Here is a 21,413-nt window from a genome sequence, read left to right on the forward strand (position 1 = left end):
TCCACTTTGGTGACAAAAACAGGAAAACAGATTATTATCTGAATGGTGGCCGATTAGGAAAAGGGGAGGTGCAATGAGACCTGGGTGTCATTGTACACCAGTCATTGAAAGTAGGCATGTAGGTACAGCAGGCGGTGAAAAAGGCGAATGGTATGCTGGCATTAGAGGATTCGAGTACAGGAGCAGGGAGGTACTACTGCAGTTGTACAAGGCCTTGGTGGGACCACACCTGGAGTATTGTGTGCAGTTTTGGTCTCCTAATCTGAGGAAAGACATTCTTGCCATAGAGAGAGTACAAAGAAGGTTCACCAGATTGATTCCTGGGATGGCAGGACTGCCATATGATGAAAGACTGGATTGGCTAGGCTTATACTCCCTGGAATTTAGAAGATTGAGGGGGGATCCTATTGAAACGTATAAAATTCTAAGGGGATTGGACAGGCTAGATGTAGGAAGATTGTTTCCGATGTTGGGGAAGTCCAGAACGAGGGGTCACAGTTTGAGGATAAAGGGGAAGCCTTTTAGGACCGAGATGAGGAAAAACTTCTTCACACAGAGAGTGGTGAATCTGTGGAATTCTCTGCCACAGGAAACAGTTGAGGCCAGTTCATTGGCTATATTTAAGAGGGAGTTAGATATGGCCCTTGTGGCTAAAAGGATCAGGGGGTATGGAGAGAAGGCAGGTACAGGGTTCTGAGTTGGATAATCAGCCATGATCGTACTGAATGGCGGTGCAGGCTCGAAGGGCCGAATGGCCTACTCCTGCACCTATTTTCTATGCTTCTATGTTTCTTTAGATGTTGCCTGACTCGCTGAGTTCGTGTAATATTTTGTGTGTTCCAACATCTGTAAGACCTCTTGTGCTTGTGTCAATGTTACTGCTTGTGTTTCAGCTATCCTGACACTCTACTTCACAAACTTTCTACATTGGGATGAGGATTTATCCACAGCCATCTACCATGCCTTCACTGGAGTTGCCTATTTCACACCAGTTATGGGAGCCCTTATGGCTGACTCCTGGCTGGGAAAGTTTAAGTGAGTTCACATATTATGTTGGATATCTTTTTTTCTTTTTATTGTGTGTGATTTTGTGAAACTTTTGTGTTTATTTTCTTAATTGCTGAATCAGAATCAGGTTTAATGCCAGTGGCATATGTTGTGAAATTTGTTGTTTTGCGACAGCAGTATATTACAATACATAATGAGAATCTATAATGTAACACTCTGCTATACTGGCTCATATTTATCTGGGGGAAACCCCATCCGCCGCCCAGCCGTGTCTCCCGGTTGCGTTGGTTGCTGTGCAATGCCACCTGATTCAGCCTCAAACATCAATCATCAGCCAGCACACAATGTACATTTTACAGATTACACTTTATAAATCTTACTAGGACTATGAGATTAATACAATATAAAAAGAAAAGAAAAAGGCGCCAGACTTATCAAAGTTCAATTTCTTCATGCACACAGTTGGAGCTCAAATACCCGGGACTGTCTTTCTTCACCCTGCGATCCACTCCGACCCCCTCGACTCACCGCTCAGGACCACCCAAAGTGATTGACCAGAGCGTTCCCAGCACGTCCGTCTTACTCCCAGTCTCTCCTCCAAAAGCCTGCCAAAAACACCGTTTCCCAGCCATATGAGACAGAATATCACCCCGAAAAAGAATAACATGGTGACCCATTGGTTCATTTGCTCTCTTATCAATAAGATAACCCAAACAAGCTGCAGCGAGAGAACCTTCTCAGCATTTAACATAACAAAGAAGCCATTTTGATTAACATACATAGTAACATAAAAGAAGAAAACCCTTACAATAGATTAGAATAAGAAACATATATAACAAGTTAAATTAAATACGTAGTATGAAGAGAGAGCAAAAGAGAGAAACAAATACTGAGTTAGTGTACATGGGTTCATTGTCCATTCAGAAATCTAATGGCAGAGGTGAAGAAGCTGTTCCTGAAATGTTGAGTGTGTGCCTTCAGACTCCTGTACCTCCTCCTTGATTGTGGTAATGAAAGGAGGGCATGTCCTGTGTGATGGGGCTCCTCAATAATAGGTGCTGATTTTTTGAGGCATTGCCTTTTAAACGTGTCCTCAGTGCTGGGGTGGATAGTGTCCATGATGGAGCTGACTGAATTTATACATTTCTGCTGCTTTTTCCAATCATGTGCAGTGCACCTTCCATACTAGACAGTGATGCAACCAGTTAGAATGTTCCCACAGTAGAAATTTGTGAGCGTTTTTGGTGACATACCAACTACTGACTCTCAGCCTTTGCTCTGGATGTACTAAGAGCTGGCTGAACGTTTTCCCAACTGCTTGCCGGTACTGAGTTGGTGAGTCGGAAGTTCCACAGAGCAACACAGTAATACCTAGTCATATTAACTTTTCGAGCACTGATTATGGGCTGAGGAGATGACACCAATGGAACGAAATGAGAGAGTAATAAAATTGCAGTGGCTTTTTCTCAAGTGTAAGTTATTCATTTGTGCGAGAATGGTCATGAAACTCCAAATGGAACAAAGGTCTTGTCAAAAATGCGCTCCAATTTTAGAGTCACCTTGCTTACGGTAGAAAATAATACTTAAACTGATTTTAGAGTACGTTAAAAAATCAGCACAACATTGTGTGCCAAAGGATCTGTACTCTAATGTTCTATGTTCTACAGAATAGTACAGGCTCTTGACCCACATACTGAATCAATCTCAAACTAATCCATGATCAATCTAACCGTTCTCTCCATTTCTTTCACACGTGTGCCTACGTAAGAGTCTGAAATGTCCCTAACATATCTGCTTCTACTACCACTCCAGACAGGGTGTTCCACACCTTCACCACTCTGTGTAAAAAAACTTAGCTCGGACATTTCCGCAAAACTTTCCTTTTCTCCATTAAAATATGTCCTCATGTATTAGCCATTGCTACCCTGGGAAAAAGACCATATGACCATAAGTTATAGGAGGAGAATTAGGCCATTTGGCCCATTGAGTCTGCTCTGCCATTCAATCATGGCTGATTCTTTATTCTCCTCCTCAGCCCCACTCCCCAGTCTTCACCCCGTAACCTTTGATACTGTGGCCAATCTATTTCTGCCTTAAATACACGCATCGACCTGGTCTCCAAAGCTGCCTGTTGTAACAGATTTAACAAATTCACCACCCTCTGACTGAAGAAATTTCTCTGCATCTCTGTTTTAAATGGACGCCCTCTATCCTGAGGCTGCGCCCTCTTGTCCTAGAATCCTCCACCATGGGGGGATTCTACTCTGTCTAAGCATTTCAATGTTCAAAAGATTTCAATGAGATCTCGCTCCCCCCCCCCCCCACCGCCATCTGGCAAATACCGGCCCAGAGAAATCAAACATTCCTCGTATAATAACCCTTTCATTCCCAGAATCATCTTTCTGAACCTCCTTTGGACCCTCTCCAATGCCAGTTCATCTTTTCTAAGATGAGGGGCCCAAATCTGTTCACAACACTCAAGCTGATCTAACCAGTGCCTTATAAAGCCTCAGCATCACATCCTTGCTGTTATGTTTTAGATCTCTTGAAATTAATGCTAATATTGCATTTGCCTTCCTCACCACTGACTCTACCTGCAAGTTAACCTTGAGGGTGTTCTGTACAAGGACTCTCAAGTCTCTTTGCATCTCAGAATTTTGGATTTTCTCCCCATTTAGAAAATAGTCTGCACATTTGTTTCTTCTACCAAATTGTATGACTGAGCCATTTCCAACATTATATTTCATTTGCCACTTTCTTGCCCGTTCTCCTAACCTGACTGTCCTTTTGCAGCCTTCCTGTTTCTTGAACACTACCTGCCCTTCCAGCAATCTTTGTATCAACACAAAGCTAGCAACAAAGCTATCTACTCCTTCATCTAAATCATTGATATACAGCATAAAAAGAAGCGGTCCCAACACTGACCCCTGCAGAGAACTGTTGGTCACTGGCAGCCTACCAGAAAACAATTTTTTATTCCCACTCACTGTCTCCTACCAATCAGCCACTGCTCTAGCCATGTTAGTAACTTTCCTGTAATACCATGGGCTCTTAACTTGGTAAGCAGCCTCATGTGTGGCACCTTGTCAAAGGCCTTCTGAAAGTCCAAATATACAACAGCCACTGCATCTCCTTTATCTATTCTACTTGTAATCTCCTCAAAGAATTCCAACAGGTTCATCAGGCAAAATTTTCCCTTGCTGACTTTGTCCTATCTATCCTGTGTCACCAAGTACTCCATAACCTCATCCTTAACAATTGAATCTAACATCTTCCCAACCACTGAGGTTAGGCTAACTGGTCTATAATTTCCTTTCTGCTGCATTCCTGCTTTCTTAAAGAGTGGAGTGATATTTGCAATTTTTCAGTCCTCCAAAACCATACCAGAGTCAAATGATTTTTGAAAGATAATTTCTAATGCCTCCACAATCTCTATTGCTACCTCTTTTAGAACCCTAGGGTGCAGTTCATCTGGTCCGGCTGAATTATGTACCCTTAGGTCTTTCAGCTTTTTGAGGACCATCTCCCTTGTAATAGTAACTGCACCCACTTCTCTTCCCTCACACCGTTCAACACCTGGCACACTGCTAGTGTCTTGCACAGTGAAGTCTGATGCAAAATACTCATTTAGTTCATCTGCTATCTCCTTGCCCCCCGTTGTTATTTCTCCAGCCTCATTTTCTTGAGATTCTATATCCACTCTCATCTCTCTTTTATTTTTTATAATACTTGAAACAAACTTCTGCTATCCACTGTGATATTGTTTGCTTGCTTCCTTTCATATTTCATCTTTTCCCCCGATGATTCTTTTAGTTGCTTTCTGTAGGTTTTTAAAAGTTTCCTAATTTTCTGTCTTACCTCTAATTTTTGCTTTATTGTATGCCCTTTCTTTTGCTTTTACATTAGCTTTGACTTGTCAGCCACGGTGGTCCTATTTTACCATTTGAGTATTTCTTTGTTTTTGGAATATGTCTATCTAGCACCTTTCTCATTTTTCCCAGAAACTCACAGACCTGCTGCTCTGCTGATATTCCTGCCAGCAGCTCCTTCCAATTTACCTTGGCCAACTCCTGTCTCATACCATTGTAATTTCCTTTACTCCACTAAAATACAAAAATACTGCTATGTCAGACTTTACTTTCTCCTTATCAAATTTCAAATTGAACTCAATCATAATGTGATCACAGCCTCCTAAGGGTTTCTTTACCTTAAGCTCCTTAATTACCTCTGGGTGGTTACTTAACTCCTAATCCAGTATAGCTGATCCCCTAGTAGGCTCAACAACAAGCTACATCTCGTAGGCATTCAACAAATTCATTCTTTTGGGATCCATAACCAACCTAATTTTCCTAATTGACACGCATGTTAAAATTTCCCATGACTATCATAACACTGCGCTTTTGATAAGCCTTTTCCGTTTCTTGTTGTAATCTGTAGTTCACATCCCTGCTACTATTTGGAAGCCTGTATCAGGGTCCTTTTACCCTTGAAGCTTCTCAGCTGAACCCACAAGGATTCATCATCTTATGATTCTATCTCACATCTTTCTATTGATTTGATGCCATTCTTTACCAGCAGAACCAAGCCACCCCCTCTGCCTACCTTCCTCTCCCTCTGATATAACGTGTAATCTTGAACATTCAACTTCCAACTACAACCATCCTTCAGCATCCTAAGAACATAAGAACATAAGAAATAGGAGCAGGAGTAGGCCATCTGGCCCGTCGAGCCTGCTCGGCCATTCAATAAGATCATGGCTGATCTGATCTTGGACTCATCTCTAGCTGCCTGCCTTTTTCTCATAACCCTGAATTCCCCAACTATACAAAATTCTATCCAACCTTATCTTAAATATATTTACTGAATTCGGTTCAGTGATGGCCACAACATCATACCCGACAATTTGGAAAAGTGCAACAAGATCATCCACCTTATTTCTTATGCTCTCTGTATTGAGATATAACACTTCGAGTTCTGTATTTGCTACCCTTTCATGCAAGACTCATTCAGAAAGTAAGGAGGCATGAGACCTTGTTTTGTGGATCCAGAATTGGCTTGCCCACAGAAGGCATAGAATGATTGTAGATGGTTCATATTCTGCATGGAGGATGATGACCGGTGGCGTTCTGCAGGGATCTGTTCTGGGATCCCTCCTCTTTGTGATTTTTATAAATGACCTGGATGAAGAAGTAGAAGGGTGTGTTAATGAGTTTGCTGATGACACAAAGGTTGGGGGTGTTGTGAATAGTCTGGATGGTTGTCAGAGGTTACAGCGGGACATCAATAGGATGCAGAACTGGGTTGAGAAGTGGCAGACGGCCTTCAACCCAAATAAGTGTAGTGGTTCATTTTGTAGGTCAAATTTGAAGACAGCATATAATATTAATGGTAAGACTCTTGGCAGTGTAGGGGATCTGAGAGATATTGCGGTCATTGCACTCAAAGTTGCTGCTCAAGTTGACAGCATTGTTAGGAAGGCGTATGATGTGTTGGCATTCATCAACCGTGGGACTGAGTTCAAGAGTTGTGAGGTAATGTTACAGCTATATAAGACCTTGGTCAGACCCCACTTGGAGTACTGTGCTCAGTTCTGGTCACCTCAGGAAGAATGTGGATACTATAAATAGTATCCACTGGGAAAGTGATGAAAGAAATAAAAGCTGAAATAAATCATTCTCTCTACTATTATTCTGACATTTCATATTCTTAAAGTAAAGTAGTGATCCTAACTGACCTAAGACAGGGAATGTTTTCTAGGATTAGATCTCAGGAATTGTGAAAATCTGAGTTTAAATGTATTTGGCTAAGGTGTATGTAAACTTCTCACTTCAACTGTATATACAATATAAACAACTTTATAAAAAGTGGTTTAATGAGTTGACAGGGCAGCGCAGGGACTTGGGTACCAGAGAGTCCGCAATAAGTTTTTCTGCCAGCTTTCTTGTACATTCTTGTAGATAGTGGAGCAGCTGTCATCAGAACAGGCTCTGTTGGAGGCAGGAACTCCCTGCTCAATAACAATGCTTTTTTGGAATGCTTGCAAAGTCAATGCCCATGGTACACATGTGCACAGTATGTTACCACCTCTTTAGAAAAGAAATAAATTCATTCACTTACAGATGGAATAAGACACAATGGGTGTTATAAATTTAACCTTTCACTGGTATTCTTGATTTCTATAGCTTCTTTTATTTGATAGAGTACCAGGTAGATGACACCTCCCTGAGAATATACATATGTAGAACACAGGACAGTTCTGCATCACACTTGCCTATCACCTCCCCCGGGTCCCCTCCTCCTTCCCTTTCTCCATTGTTCACTTTCCTCTCCTATCATTTCCTTGTCCTTCCCTTTCCTTTCTCTGCCTCTCACCTCCCAGTTTCTTACTTCATCCCAACCTGCCTGTACTCCTTCCCCTCCCCCACCTTATTCTGGCTTCCTCCCTTTTCCTTTCCAGTCCTGATGAAGTGCCTCGGCCCGAAATGTCAACAGTTTATTCTCGTCCACAGATGCTGCCTGGCCTGCTGAGTCCCTCCAGTGTCTTGTGTGCTATTCTAAACACACAAGACAGCCCAGTGGAGAAACAGGGCTCTTAGGACCACTGTGTCTGCAACAACCCTGATGCAAATTTAACTCAGTTATGGTCTCCATTTCTACCCATTCATGTCCCTGTCTAATTGCCTCTCCCCATTGCAGTAGTATCAGTTTCCATCACTCTGGCTGTCACCTCTGTGTTGAAACACTTCTCCCATAAATCACAAACAAGAAAATCTGCAGATGCTGGAAATCAACAATCTGTGTGTGTCACTGTATCATAAATCTTTCACCTTTCTCCCACCTCACTTTAAAGCTATTTCCTCCAGTATTTTACACTTCCACTCCAGGAAGAAGATTCTCATAAGCTTATAAACATTCATCAGATTGTCCTTCAGCTTCTGATGCTTCACGGAAAGCAATCCAAATCGACAGAATATAGTATTAATGGTAAGACTCTCGGCAGAGTGGAGGATCAGAGGGATCTTGGGGTCTGAGTCCATAGGACACTCAAATTTGCTGCACAGGTTGACTCTGTGGTTAAGAAGGCATACGGTGCATTGGCCTTCATCAATCGTGGGATTGAGTTTAGGAGCGGAGTGGTAATGTTGCAGCTATATAAGACCCTGGTCAGACCCCACTTGGAGTACTATGCTCAGTTCTGGTCGCCTCCCTACAGGAAGGATGTGGAAACCATAGAAAGGGTGCAGAGGAGACTTACAGGGATGTTGTCTGGATTGGGGGCATGCCTTATGAGAATAGGTTGAGTGAACTCAGCCTTTTCTCCTTGGAGCAGTGGAGGATGAGAGGTGACCTGAAAGAGGTGTATAGATGATGAGAGGCATTGATCGTGTGGATAGTCAGAGGCTTTTTCCCAGGGCTAAAATGGCTAGCATGAGAGGGCACAGTTTTAAGGTGCTTGGAAGTAGGGTCAGAGGAAATATCAGGAGTAAGTTTTTTTTTATGCAGAGAATGATGAGTGTGTGGAATGGGCTGCCGGTAACAGTGGTGGAGGTGGATACAATAGGGTCTTTTAAGAGACTCCCGGACAGGTACATGGAGCTCAGAAAAATAGAGGGATATGGGTAACCCTAGGTAATTTCTCAGATAAGGACATGTTTTGCACAGCTTTGTGGGCCGAAGGACCTGTATTATGCCGTAGGTTTTCTATGTTTTCTGTTTTTTCTATGTTTAATTAACCAATACCAGCACCAAAATGCAACATATTACCCTGTCCAGATTAACCACCTCCTGCCATTTCTCCACTCAAATTTTCAACTGGTCAATATCCCACTCTACCTTTTGATAATCCTCCTTGCTACCCACAATTTAATTTTTTTATATTGTCTGTAAGCATTCTAATCAGACCACCTTCATTTTCATCTAGATCATTTGGTTATATCACAAACAGAGGCTCCTGTATTGATCCTTGCTGAGAAACACATCTCTACTACACTCTATCGTCTATGACCAATCCAAATTCTGTATTCACCTTGACTCACATGTCACTTAATCTTCTGGACCAGCACACCATGAGGGCCCTTATCAAATGTTTTTTTTAATGTGCATGAAGACACCAGCCCATTACCCTATCCTTGTCAATTATTTTTATCAAACCCTCAAAAAAAGTTAATCTTCATTTCTTCATAATGCTTCTGCAACATTGAACTGTACAGGCCCTTCAGCTCATCAGTAAAATAGTCTTGTTTCTTACATAGAATGTCAAACAGCTCACCCACGATGTGGTGCCAAATTAAATAAATAAACCTACTCAAAGTTTCAAAGGTACATTTAATGTCAGAGAAATGTATACAATATACTGTATGTGCTGAAATGCTTTTTCATCGCAACCATCCACAAAAACAGAGGAGTGCCCCAAAGAATGAACGACAGTCAAATGTTAGAACCCCAAAGCCCCCCCACAGCTCCCCCTCCCACGCGTAAGCAGCAGCACAGTAACGATTCCCCTCCCCCACCAGCAAAAAAAATGCATTGGCGCCCACCACCGAGTGTGTAGCAAAGCAACAGCAAAGACACAGACTTCCAGTACCTCAAAGTCTACTCATTCACCCGGTTTTTGACATACGACAGGCTCTCTCTCTCCCTAATAAGGGAGAAAGAGATGTCTCCATTTCATAGTGAGAGAGGAGGCATAACAATCAACTGGTTGATTTACAATGTTAAAAGACAGTTGCGTTGCTTTTTCCGAGCTCTGTGCCCAAAGATCTTGGGTCTCTGGACACACAGCCAGAGATCTTCTGTCTCCCACGCCCATCGATTTCCTGCTGGGACACTAACCTTTGATCCGCCCGTCTCCAAAGCCACGAGATCCCAGAACTCCGAAGGTGAACTAATCTCTTCGGCCGCATCCTTGAGGTATCGAATAACGGCCAGCTGTGAAACCCCGAGAGCGGGTCCCATTCCCGCAGTGAACCGAAGTCAGCGTGTAACTCCAGTTCAGGATCTTTTAAAAACCCTGAAAGGGAAAACTAAAGATATTAAAGATGGAAATAGAGTTGTTTCCAAAGATGCAAGAAAAGGAGTTGCCATTTTGCACCATTGACTCCTACTGAGCTCCACCATTAATCTAACCCTTTGCTCTTACATATCCCAGAACTCCGGATTTTTCTTACATCTGTGTGCTGATCTAAAAGGCTGTTAAATGTCCTTATCGTATCAGTTTCCACCACCACCCCAGCAGCTTGATCTAGACATCTACCAGTCTCTATGAGAAACTTACCTTTGACATCTCTGCTAAACTTTTGTCCACTCACTTTAAATGGATATCCTTTCCAGCAGAGCGGCATTGGTACCAACTTGTGGACTTTGCAACCTTTTAATCTCCTGGTACCGTTGAAAAGTGTTTTTTCTTGTGTGTGGTCGATCGTCTGACAGATTTCATGAAGTTTTTTGAGGGACCAAGAGATTGACAAGGTTAAGGTGGTGGGTATTGACTGCATGGACTTTAGCAAAACCATTGACCAGGTCCAAGACGGTAGGCAGAACCAGTAGTTTAGAAAAGGAGTCTCCAACGTTTTTTGCACAACGGACCGGTTTAATATTGACAATATTCTTGCGGACCGCCGACCGGGGATGGGGGATCGGGGTGGTGATCAAGTAGGATTAAACTCACCTCAACATGTCTTTTACAGTTAGGGTTGCCAACTTTCTCACTCCCAAATAAGGGACAAAAGTAGCAGTTAAATCCCGGGACACTTTACCCCAGGAAAGACTACCATGACCATGAAGCCTTGCGCAGGCACCTGTGTGCGCATGCGCGTACATGCCAATCTTTTTCCCCACCAGTAGGTTTTGCCTTCATCTTCCCAACTATACTGTGCATACATTATTTCTACTTTATATAGGCTGTGTATTTATCATGTCATTCCTGCTTTAACTATATGTTAGTGTTATTTACTTTCGGTTTTATGTGTTATTTGGTATGATTTGTGAGGTTATTTTTTGGGTCTGGGAACGCTCAAAAATTTTTCCCATATAAGTTAATGGTAATTGCTTCTTTGCTTCACGCCATTTCAGCACGAAAGGTTTCATAGGAACGCTGTACCTTAGCAGGGGAAATACGGGACAAACCAATTTAGCCCAATATACGGGATGTCCTGGCAAATACGGGACAGTTGGCAACCACATGTTCAAGTTCAACAGTGCGTGACAGGGAATGAGGAAAGGTGCAGCTGACTCATATCGTTTCCTCACGGGCCGGTAGCACATGCTTTGCGGCCTGGTACCAGTCCGTGGCCCGGTGGTTGAGGACCGCTGGCTTAGAATACATGGGATCTTGTGTGAGATAACAAATTGTATACATAATTGCAAACATGAGAAAATCTGCAGATGCTGGAAATCCAAAAGTCCTGATGAGTCCTGATGGAGATCTATAAATAATGTTAGCTGGAGGAATTGGTACTGGGTCAGAGTCAGAATCCAATTTATTGTCACTGACAAATTTTAAACACAAAAGATTCTCCACATGCTGGAAATCAAGAACAACACACACAAAATACAAGAGATCTAGAATTCATTTCAAGAGGTTTAGAATACAAGAGCAAGCATGTGATGCTGAGTTTAGGACAAGAGGGCATAGCCTCAGGACAGAGGGGTGTCCATTTAAAACAAAGTTGTGGAGAACTTTCTTCAGCCAGAGTATTGTGAATTTGTGGAATTTATTACCACAGGCAGACGCGGTGGCCAGGTTGTTGAGTGTATTTTAGGCAGACATTGATAGGTTCTTGATTGGACATGGCATCAAAGGTTACGGGGTGAAGGTTGAGAACTGGGGTTGAGGAGGAGATAGAAAATAGGATCAGCCATGATTGAATGGTGGAGCAGACTCGATGGGCCAGGTGACCTAATTCTGCTCCTATATCTTATGTTCTTATGGTCTAAAATGCTGGAGGAACTTAGTAAGTCAGGCAGCATATATGGAGATGAATAAACAGTCGATGTTTTGAGCCGGGGTCCTGAAGGGATGGCACAAAACATCAGCTGTTTATTCCCATGCATAAATGCTGGCTGACCAGCTGAGTTCCTCCTGCACTTTTTGTGTCTCTCATGAAATTTGTTGTTCTGTGACAGTAGTACAGTGCAAGAAATTTTTAAAAATTACTTTTAAATTATGACAAATAAATAACGCTAAAGAGAAATAATGAGATAGTGTTCATGGGGTCACAGACTGATATATTGATGGCATGATTAATAACTTTGCAGACGACACCAAAATTGGGGTTGTAGTGGACAGTAAAGAAAGTTGTCTAAGGTTACAAAAGAATCTTGATGAGCTGGGAAGATGGGCAAAGGAATGGTTGATGGAATTTAGTTCAGACAAGTGTGAAGTGACAATATTCTGGAAAGCTAATGCAAAGCAGGACTAATACAGTGAATGGCAGGGCTCTGCAGAGTTTTATTGGTGGGTAAATGGAATGAGCTGTCAGACGGTGTGGTACAAGCACATATAAATACAATGTTTAATAAATTTAAAGGTACATGTACAGAAAAGGGTTAGAGCAGGGGTTCCCAACCTTTTTTATGTCATGGATCCCTACCGTTAACCAAAGGGTCAATGGACCCCAGATTAGGAACCCCTGGAACAGAGGTATATGGGCTAAATGAAATCAAATGGGTCTAGCTCAGATAGAGATCTTGGTTGGCATGGATGAGTTGGGCCAAAGAGCCTGTTTTTTACTGTATAGAAATCAGTTACACTACATCTGACCTCTGGCATACTTTCCATACTTCCACACTGCAATGCTAAAATGGTCAGGTCTAAAATGTGGCCTTTGAGACAATTTGGGTCATTTGCATTCATGCTTGTATATATCGACACTGCTAAGATCGAGAGGATTGGTAGTTTCAAGTTCCTAGGAATGCATATCACCAATAGCCAGTCATGGTCCATGAAGGGACCATGGCAATGAAAGCTCACCAGCAGTTCTACTTCCTCAGGAGGCTAAAGAAGTTTGGCATGTTCCTTCTGACCCTCACCAACTTTTACCAATGCACCATAGAAAGTATCATGTCCAGTTGCATCTTAGAAACTACTCTGCCTGCAACTGCAGGAAACTGTAGAGAGCCGTAGACACAGCTTAGCACATTACAGAAACCAGCCTCCCATCCATGGACTATGGATAGACTTCTCATTCCTCAGGAAAGTAGCCAGCATAATCAAAGATTGCACCCAACCTCGGGCATTCGCTCCATTCCCCCTTGCCTTTGCGAAGAAGATACCGAAGCCTGAAAGCACATGCCACCAGGCTCAAGAACAGCTTCTACCCCGTTGTTAAAAGACTAATGTTCCCAAGGACGATAAGATGGACTCTATCCTTCAAACCCATTATGACCTTGCACCTTATTGTCTTCCTGGACTGCACTTTCTCTGAAACTGTAAGACTTTATTCTGCACTCGATTATTGTTTTACCTTGTATCATCTCAATGCACTGTTTTAATGAATTGCTCTGTATGAATGATATGCAAAGCAAGTTTTTTACTGTCCCTCAGTATATGTAATAAATCAACATCCCATTTTAGTTTCTCAGACTTCCTGAAACTAATGTGATGGAATATCTGGCATTTATCGGGAATATTTTGTGAATCATTTCCAGATGCACCAATGTTATTGATCATGGAGTCTTAGTGTTCCATTACATTGGCTAGAAATGACATTGGCTACTCATTAGTTTAGAGAATGTATCGAAGTCAATAAGTTTGTAAGCCGTTATAGGTACCTACTGACTTTTCTTGGTATTTAACTGATTCTAATCTTAGGTACAATATTAATGAAAGGCTACTCTCATTGAAGGTTTTGTTGACAGCTCCTCCTCTGTTGGTTGTTCAGTCACTATGTTAGCATTAAGTTTGGGATGTTATTGCTTAAAGGAGGCACAGGACAGTAATTCATTGTAGGGATAATGAGAATGGGATTTTGCCTGCCTGGTGCCTAGGTTCGGGACATCTTATCTGACGTGCAGAGGAATTTGCAGTGGAAGGGAAAAGGTGGACCAGGGTCCTAACGTATAGAACATAGAAGATAGAATAGTACAGCACAGTACAGGCCCTTCGGCCTACAATGTTGTGCCGACCCTCAAACCCTGCCTCCCATATAAGCCCCCACCTTAAATTCCTCCGTATACCTGTCTAGTAGTCTCTTAAACTTCATTAGTGTATCTGCATCCACCACTGACTCAGGCAGTGCATTCCACGCACCAACCACTCTCTGAGTAAAAAACCTTCCTCTAATATCCCCCTTGAACTTCCCACCCCTTACCTTAAAGCCATGTCCTCTTGTATTGAGCAGTGGTGCCCTGGGGAAGAGGCGCTGGCTATCCACTCTATCTATTCCTCTTATTATCTTGTACACCTCTATCATGTCTCCTCTCACCCTCCTTCTCTCCAAAGAGTAAAGCCCTAGCTCCCTTAATCTCTGATCATAATGCATACTTTCTAAACCAGGCAGCATCCTGGTAAATCTCCTCTGTACCCTTTCCAATGCTTCCACATCCTTCCTATAGTGAGGCGACCAGAACTGGACACAGTACTCCAAGTGTGGCCTAACCAGAGTTTTATAGAGCTGCATCATTACATCGCGACTCTTAAACTCTATCCCTCAACTTATGAAAGCTAACACCCCATAAGCTTTCTTAACTACCCTGTCCACCTGTGAGGCAACTTTCAGGGATCTGTGGACATGTACCCCGAGATCCCTCTGCTCCTGCACACTACCAAGTATCCTGCCATTTACTTTGTACTCTGCCTTGGAGTTTGTCCTTCCAAAGTGTACCACCTCACACTTCTCCGGGTTGAACTCTATCTGCCACTTCTCAGCCCACTTCTGCATCCTATCAATGTCTCTCTGCACTCTTCGACAATCCTCTACATTATCTACAACACCACCAACCTTTGTGTCGTCTGTAAACTTGCCAACCCACCCTTCTACCCCCACATCCAGGTTGTTAATAAAAATCACAAAAAGTAGAGGTCCCAGAACAGATCCTTGTGGGACACCACTAGTCACAACCCTCCAATCTGAATGTACTCCCTCCACCACCACCCTCTGCCTTCTGCAGGCAAGCCAATTCTGAATCCACCTGGCCAAACTTCCCTGGATCCCATGCCTTCTAACTTTCTGAATAAGCCTACCGTGTGGAACCTTGTCAAATGCCTTACTAAAATCCATATAGATCACATCCACTGCACTACCCTCATCTATATGCCTGGTCACCTCTTCAAAGAACTCTATCAGGCTTGTTAGACACGATCTGTCCTTCACAAGTAGATAGAATAATAGATAGATATACTTTATTAATCCCAAGGGAAATTGGGTTTCGTTACAGTCGCACCAACCAAGAATACAGCGTAAATATAGCAATACAAAAACCCCCAACAATCAAACAACAAAATGCAAACTATGCCAGATGGAAAATAAGTCCAGGACCAGTCTATTGGCTCAGGGTGTCTGACTCTCCACGGGAGGAGCTGCATGTTCGATGGCCACAGGCAGGAACGACTTCCCGTGCCGCCCAGTGTTGTACCATGGTGGAATGTGGCCAAAGTCCAACAGTAAAAAGTTCAATATCCAGTCTGCAAACTCGTTCCTCGATCGTAATATACCCCGGATTGCACCATCCATTGTTAACCAGATCAGTAAGCACCCAACTCCTTCACGCTTACCGCTCTCAGTGCACTTCCGGTCAGCCGGAACGGTATTACCCACCGAACTCCTCTTCTCCAAAAGTCTCTGTTGTCTCGACCCGGTCCTCTTTCCTCGGGTTTGTGATCGCCCTCTGCATCCTCTGTGTGTTTTCCTCCGGATTTCAGCAGGGGCATCTGCCGCTCTGCTCGCTAAATCTGCTGGCATTTGCCGGTCCGTGGAATACACAATGCGACCTTGCTTCTGTCCGGCGTGTCGGGATGTAACCATTTCCGGGGCTAAAGAAACATAGAAACATAGAAACATAGAAAATAGGTGCAGGAGTAGGCCATTCGGCCCTTCGAGCCTGCACCGCCATTTATTATGATCATGGCTGATCATCCAACTCAGAACCCTGCACCTGCCTTCCCTCCATACCCCTTGATCCCCGTAGCCACAAGGGCCATATCTAACTCCCTCTTAAATATAGCCAATGAACTGGCCTCAACTGTTTCCTGTGGCAGAGAATTCCACAGATTCACCACTCTCTGTGTGAAGAAGTTTTTCCTAATCTCAGTCCTAAAAGGCTTCCCCTTTATCCTCAAACTGTGACTCCTCATTCTGGACCCAAATAAAACTCTCTCTACCAGCATGTTAGAGAGGGTGCAGCTTCGATGTGTTACTCTAAGAAAAAAAAATACAAAAAATAACGTAAATTAAAAAGTAAGAAGAAGGAAGTAAGAATAGATTGGAACGGCTGTACCAGGCTACATGCACGACCGGCGCATGCGCACAAAGCCATGCTGACTGTCCCTGATGAGACCATGATTCTCTAAATGCCCAGAGATCCTATCTCTAAGAATCTTTTCCAACAGCTTTCCCACCACAGACGTAAGGCTCACAGGTCTATAATTACCTGGACTATCCCTACTACCTTTTTTGAACAAGGGGACAACATTTGCCTCCCTCCCGTCCTCCGGTACCATTCCCATGGACAACGAGGACATAAAGGTCCTAGCCAGAGGCTCAGCAATCTGTTCCCTCGCCTCGTGGAGTAGCCTGGGGAATATTCCGTCAGGCCCCGGGGACTTATCCATCCTAATTGGATTGGAGGGAGGCGAATGTCCCCTTTCAACTTACTCGCTCTTCCTTCAGTTAGTCCTGACGAAGGGTCTCGACCTGAAACGTCATCTGTACCTCTTCCTAGAGATGCTGCCTGGCCTGCTGCGTTCACCAGCAACTTTGATGTGTGTTGCTTGAATTTCCAACATCTGCAGAATTCCTCATGTTAGCAGTTTAAGCCTAATCAAAGGACAATTTATAATGACCATTTAACCTACTAGTGGTACATCTTTGCACTGTGGGAGAAAATTACAAATCCTGGAGGAAACCCACACATTCAAGGGGATACTATCCAAACTCCATGCAGTGGCACTGGAATTGAACTCCAAACTCTGAACAGCTCAAGTTGTAATAGTCTCTCGCGACCACCATGCCCAGTTCTGCTGCTGATTGCTTCATCTGACGTTTCCTGTCCTCAAAAATGTTGCTCGATTTGGTGAACACTTCCAGCATTCCCTTTCCTCATGAAGCCCTTCCCTGAAATTTACTAAGGGATAAAAATAATATTTTCAGAGTCTCATTTTGTCTTGTTAAGTACTGATTAGACGTTTGCTTTACTGATCTCAAACAGGACCATCACCTTCCTGTCCATTGTGTACATCATTGGTCATGTGGTGAAGTCGATTGGAGCTATTCCAACTGTGGGTGACCACACCATTCACGTGTAAGTAAAACAACTGAAGTTCTTCCTTACTGTTTCACACCAATGCCAAATCTCATGGGGTTCTCAGTCCTATCTCAGTCAACTCAGAGGAATATGGAGGTTGGATTATTAGGGTATTTACAGAAGAATATTTAAGGGAAACATGACGGGAGACTTCTTCACTCAGAAGGTGGTGAGAGTGTGGATCAAGCTGCCAATGCAAGTTGTGGATACAGGTTCAATTTCTACATTAAAGAGAAATTTGGGCAGGTACATTGATAGCAGGAGGACAGCAGGCTATGGTCCGGGAGCAGCTTGATGGGACTAAGCAGAGTAGAAGGTCAGCATGGATCTGATGGCCGAAAGGCCTGTTTGTGTGATGAAGTATTCTATGACTCTAGTCTTAGAGTAATATGACATGAAAACAAACTCTTTGATTCAACTGGTCCATAAGACATAGGAGCAGAATTACGCCATTCAGCCCATCAAGTCTGCTCCATTACCATAAGACCATAAGATATACAGGAAGTAGGCTATTCGGCCCATCGAGTCTGCTCCACCATTCAATCATGGGCTGATCCAATTCTTCCATAGAAACTACAGCACAGAAACAGGCCTTTTGGCCCTTCTTGGCTGTGCCAAACCATTTTCTGCCTAGTCCCACAGACATGCACATGGACCATATCCCTCCATTCACCTCCCATAGATGTATCTGTCCAATTTATTCTTAAATGTTAAAAAAGAACCCGCATTTACCACCTCTGGCAGCTCATTCCATACTCCCACCACTCTCTGTGTGAAGAAGCCCCCTCTAATGTTCCCTTTAAACTTTTCCCCCCTCACCCTTAACCCATGTCCTCTGGTTTTTTTCTCCCCTTGCCTCAGTGGAAAAAGCCTGCTTGCATTCACTCTATCTATACCCATCATAACTTTATATACCTCTATCAAATCTCCCCTCATTCTTCTACGCTCCAGGGAATAAAGTCCTAACCTATTCAACCTTTCTCTGTAATGAGTTTCTCAAGTCCCGGCAACATCCTTGTAAACCTTCTCTGCATTCCATCAACCTTATTTATATCCTTCCTGTAATTTGGTGACCAAAACTGAACACAATACTCCAGATTCAGCCTCACCAATGCCTTATACAACCTCAACATAACATTCCAGCTCTTATACTCAATACTTTGATTAATAAATGCCAATGTACCAAAAGCTCTCTTTACGACCCTATCTACCTGTGACGCCACTTTTAGGGAATTTTGTATCAGTATTCCCAGATCCCTCTGTTCTACTGCACTCCTCAGTGCCTTACCATTAACCCTGTATGTTCTACCTTGGTTTGTCCTTCCAACGTGCAATACCTCACACTTGTCTGCATTATACTCCATCTGCCATTTTTCAGCCCATTTTTCCAGCTGGTCCAAGTCCCTCTGCAGGCTCTGAAAACCTTCCTCGCTGTCTACTACACCTCCAATCTTTGTATCATCAGCAAATTTGCTGATCCAATTTACCACATTATCATCCAGATCATTGATATAGATGACAAATAACAATGGACCCAGCACTGATCCCTGTGGCACACCACTAGTCACAGGCCTCCACTCGGAGAAGCAATTCTCTACTACCACTCTTTGGCTTCTTCCATTGAGCCAATGTCTGATCCAATTTACTACCTCTCCATGTATACTTAGCGAGTGAATTTTCCTAACTAACCTCCCATGCGGGCCCTTGTCAAAGGCCTTACTGAAGTCCATGTAGACAATATCCACTGCCTTCCCTTCATCCACTTTCCTGGTAACCTCCTCGAAAAACTCCAATAGATTGGTCAAACATGACCTACCACGCATAAAGCCATGTTGACTCTCCCTAATAAGTCCCTGTCTATCCAAATGTTTGTAGATTCTGTCTCTTAATACTCCCTCCAATAACTTACCTACTACCGACGTTAAACTTACCGGCCTATAATTTCCCGGATTACTTTTCGATCCTTTTTTAAACAACGGAACAACATGAGCCACTCTCCAATCCTCCGGCACCTCACCTGTAGACAGCGACATTTTAAATATTTCTGCCAGGGCCCCTGCAATTTCAACACTAGTCTCCTCCAAGGTCCGAGGGAACACCCTGTCAGGTCCTGGGGATTTATCCACTTTAATTTTCCTCAAGACAGCAAGGACCTCCTCCTTTTCTATCTGTACAGTTTCCATGATCTCACTACTTGTTTCCCCTAATTCCATCGACTTCATGCCAGTTTCCTTAGTAAATACAGACGCAAAAAATCTGTTTAAGATCTCCCCCATTTCCTTTGGTTCCGCACATAGCCGACCACTCTGATCTTCAAGAGGACCAATTTTATCCCTTACAATCCTTTTGCTCTTAATATACCTGTAAAAGCTCTTTGGATTATCTTTCACTTTGACTGCCAAGGCAACCTCATGTCTTCTTTTAGCCCTCCTGATTTCTTTCTTAAGTATTTTCTTGCACTTCTTATACTCCTCAAGCGCCTTATTTACTCAATCAACAGGAATTCTGCAGATGCTGGGAATTCAAGCAACACACATCAAAGTTGCTGGTGAACGCAGCAGGCCAGGCAGCATCTCTAGGAAGAGGTACAGTCGACGTTTCAGGCCGAGAGCCTTCGTCAGGACCTTATTTACTCCCTGCTTCCTATACATGTCATACAACTCCCTCTTCTTCTTTATCAGAGTTGCAATATCCCTTGGAACGAAGGTTCCTTATTCCTATTCACTTTGCCTTTAATCCTGACAGGAATATACAAATTCTGCACTCTCAAAAATTTCTCCTTTGAAGGCTTCCCACCTACCGATCACATCCTTGCCAGAGAACAACCTGTCCCAATCCATCCTCATCCTTTCTCATTTCTTCAAATTTGGCCTTCTTCCAGTTAAGAACCTCAACCCTAGGACCAGATCTATCCTTGTCCATGATCAAGTTGAAGCTAATGGTGTTATGATCACTGGAACCAAAGTGCTCCCCTACACAGACTTCCGTCACTTGTCCTAACTCGTTTCCTAACAGGAGATCCAATATTGCATCCCCTCTAGTTGGTCCCTCTATATATTGATTTAGAAAACTTTCCTGAACACACTTTACAAACTCTAAACCATCTAGACCCCTAACAGTCTGGGAGTCCCAATCAATATATGGAAAATTAAAATCCCCTACCACCACAACTTTATGTTTCCTTCATCCAGTCATCCCCACTCCTCGGCCTTCACCCCATACCATTTGATGCCCTGGCTAATCAAGAACCTATCTATTTCTGCCTTAAATACACCCAATGACTTGGCTTCCACAGCTGCTTTTGGCAACAAATTCCACAGATTTACCACCCATTAACTAAAGTAATTTCTCCACACCTCAGTTCTAAATGGACATCCTTCAATCCTGAAATTGTGCCCTCTTGTCCTTGAATCCCCTACCATGGGAAATAACTTTGCCCTATCTAATCTGTTCAGGCCTTTTAACATTCGGAATGTTTCTATGAGATCCCCCCCTCATTCTCCTGAACTCCAGGGAATACAGCCCAAGAGCTGCCAGACGTTCTTCATACGGTAACCCTTTCATTCCTGGAATTATTCTTGTGAATCTTTTCTGAATCCTCTCCAATGTCAGTATATCCTTTTTAAAATAAGGAGCCCAAAACTGCACACAATACTCCAAGTGTGGTCTCACGAGTGCCTTATAGAGCCTCAACATCTCATCCCTGCTCTTATATTATATACCTCTAGAAATGAATGCCAACGTTGCATTCGCCTTCCGCATCACTGACTCAACCTGGAGGTTAACCTTTAGGGTATCCTGCACAAGGACTCCCAAGTCCCTTTGCATTTCTGCATTTTGAATTCTCTCCCCACCTAAATAATAGTCTGCCTGTTTATTTCTTCCACCAAAGCGCATGACCATGCGCTTTCCAACATTATATTTCTTTTGCCACTTCTTTGCCC

At 43.2% G+C, this 21,413-nt stretch overlaps 1 protein-coding gene across 1 annotated transcript in view; it reads left to right on the forward strand.

Moving 5' to 3' along the window:
* Nucleotides 1–958: 958 nt before the first annotated feature.
* Nucleotides 959–21,413, forward strand: part of slc15a2 (solute carrier family 15 member 2) — a 237,643-nt gene continuing 217,188 nt past the window's right edge. Inside the window, exons 1-2 of the mRNA XM_072259699.1 lie at nt 959–1,035; nt 17,374–17,466. Of these exons, the coding sequence (XP_072115800.1) occupies nt 995–1,035; nt 17,374–17,466 (134 nt within the window). The 5' untranslated portion in view covers nt 959–994. The remainder of the gene's footprint in view (nt 1,036–17,373; nt 17,467–21,413) is intronic.

This window comes from Mobula birostris, chromosome 6 (genome assembly GCF_030028105.1).
Source record: "Mobula birostris isolate sMobBir1 chromosome 6, sMobBir1.hap1, whole genome shotgun sequence".
NCBI classification, from domain to species: Eukaryota; Metazoa; Chordata; class Chondrichthyes; order Myliobatiformes; family Myliobatidae; genus Mobula; species Mobula birostris.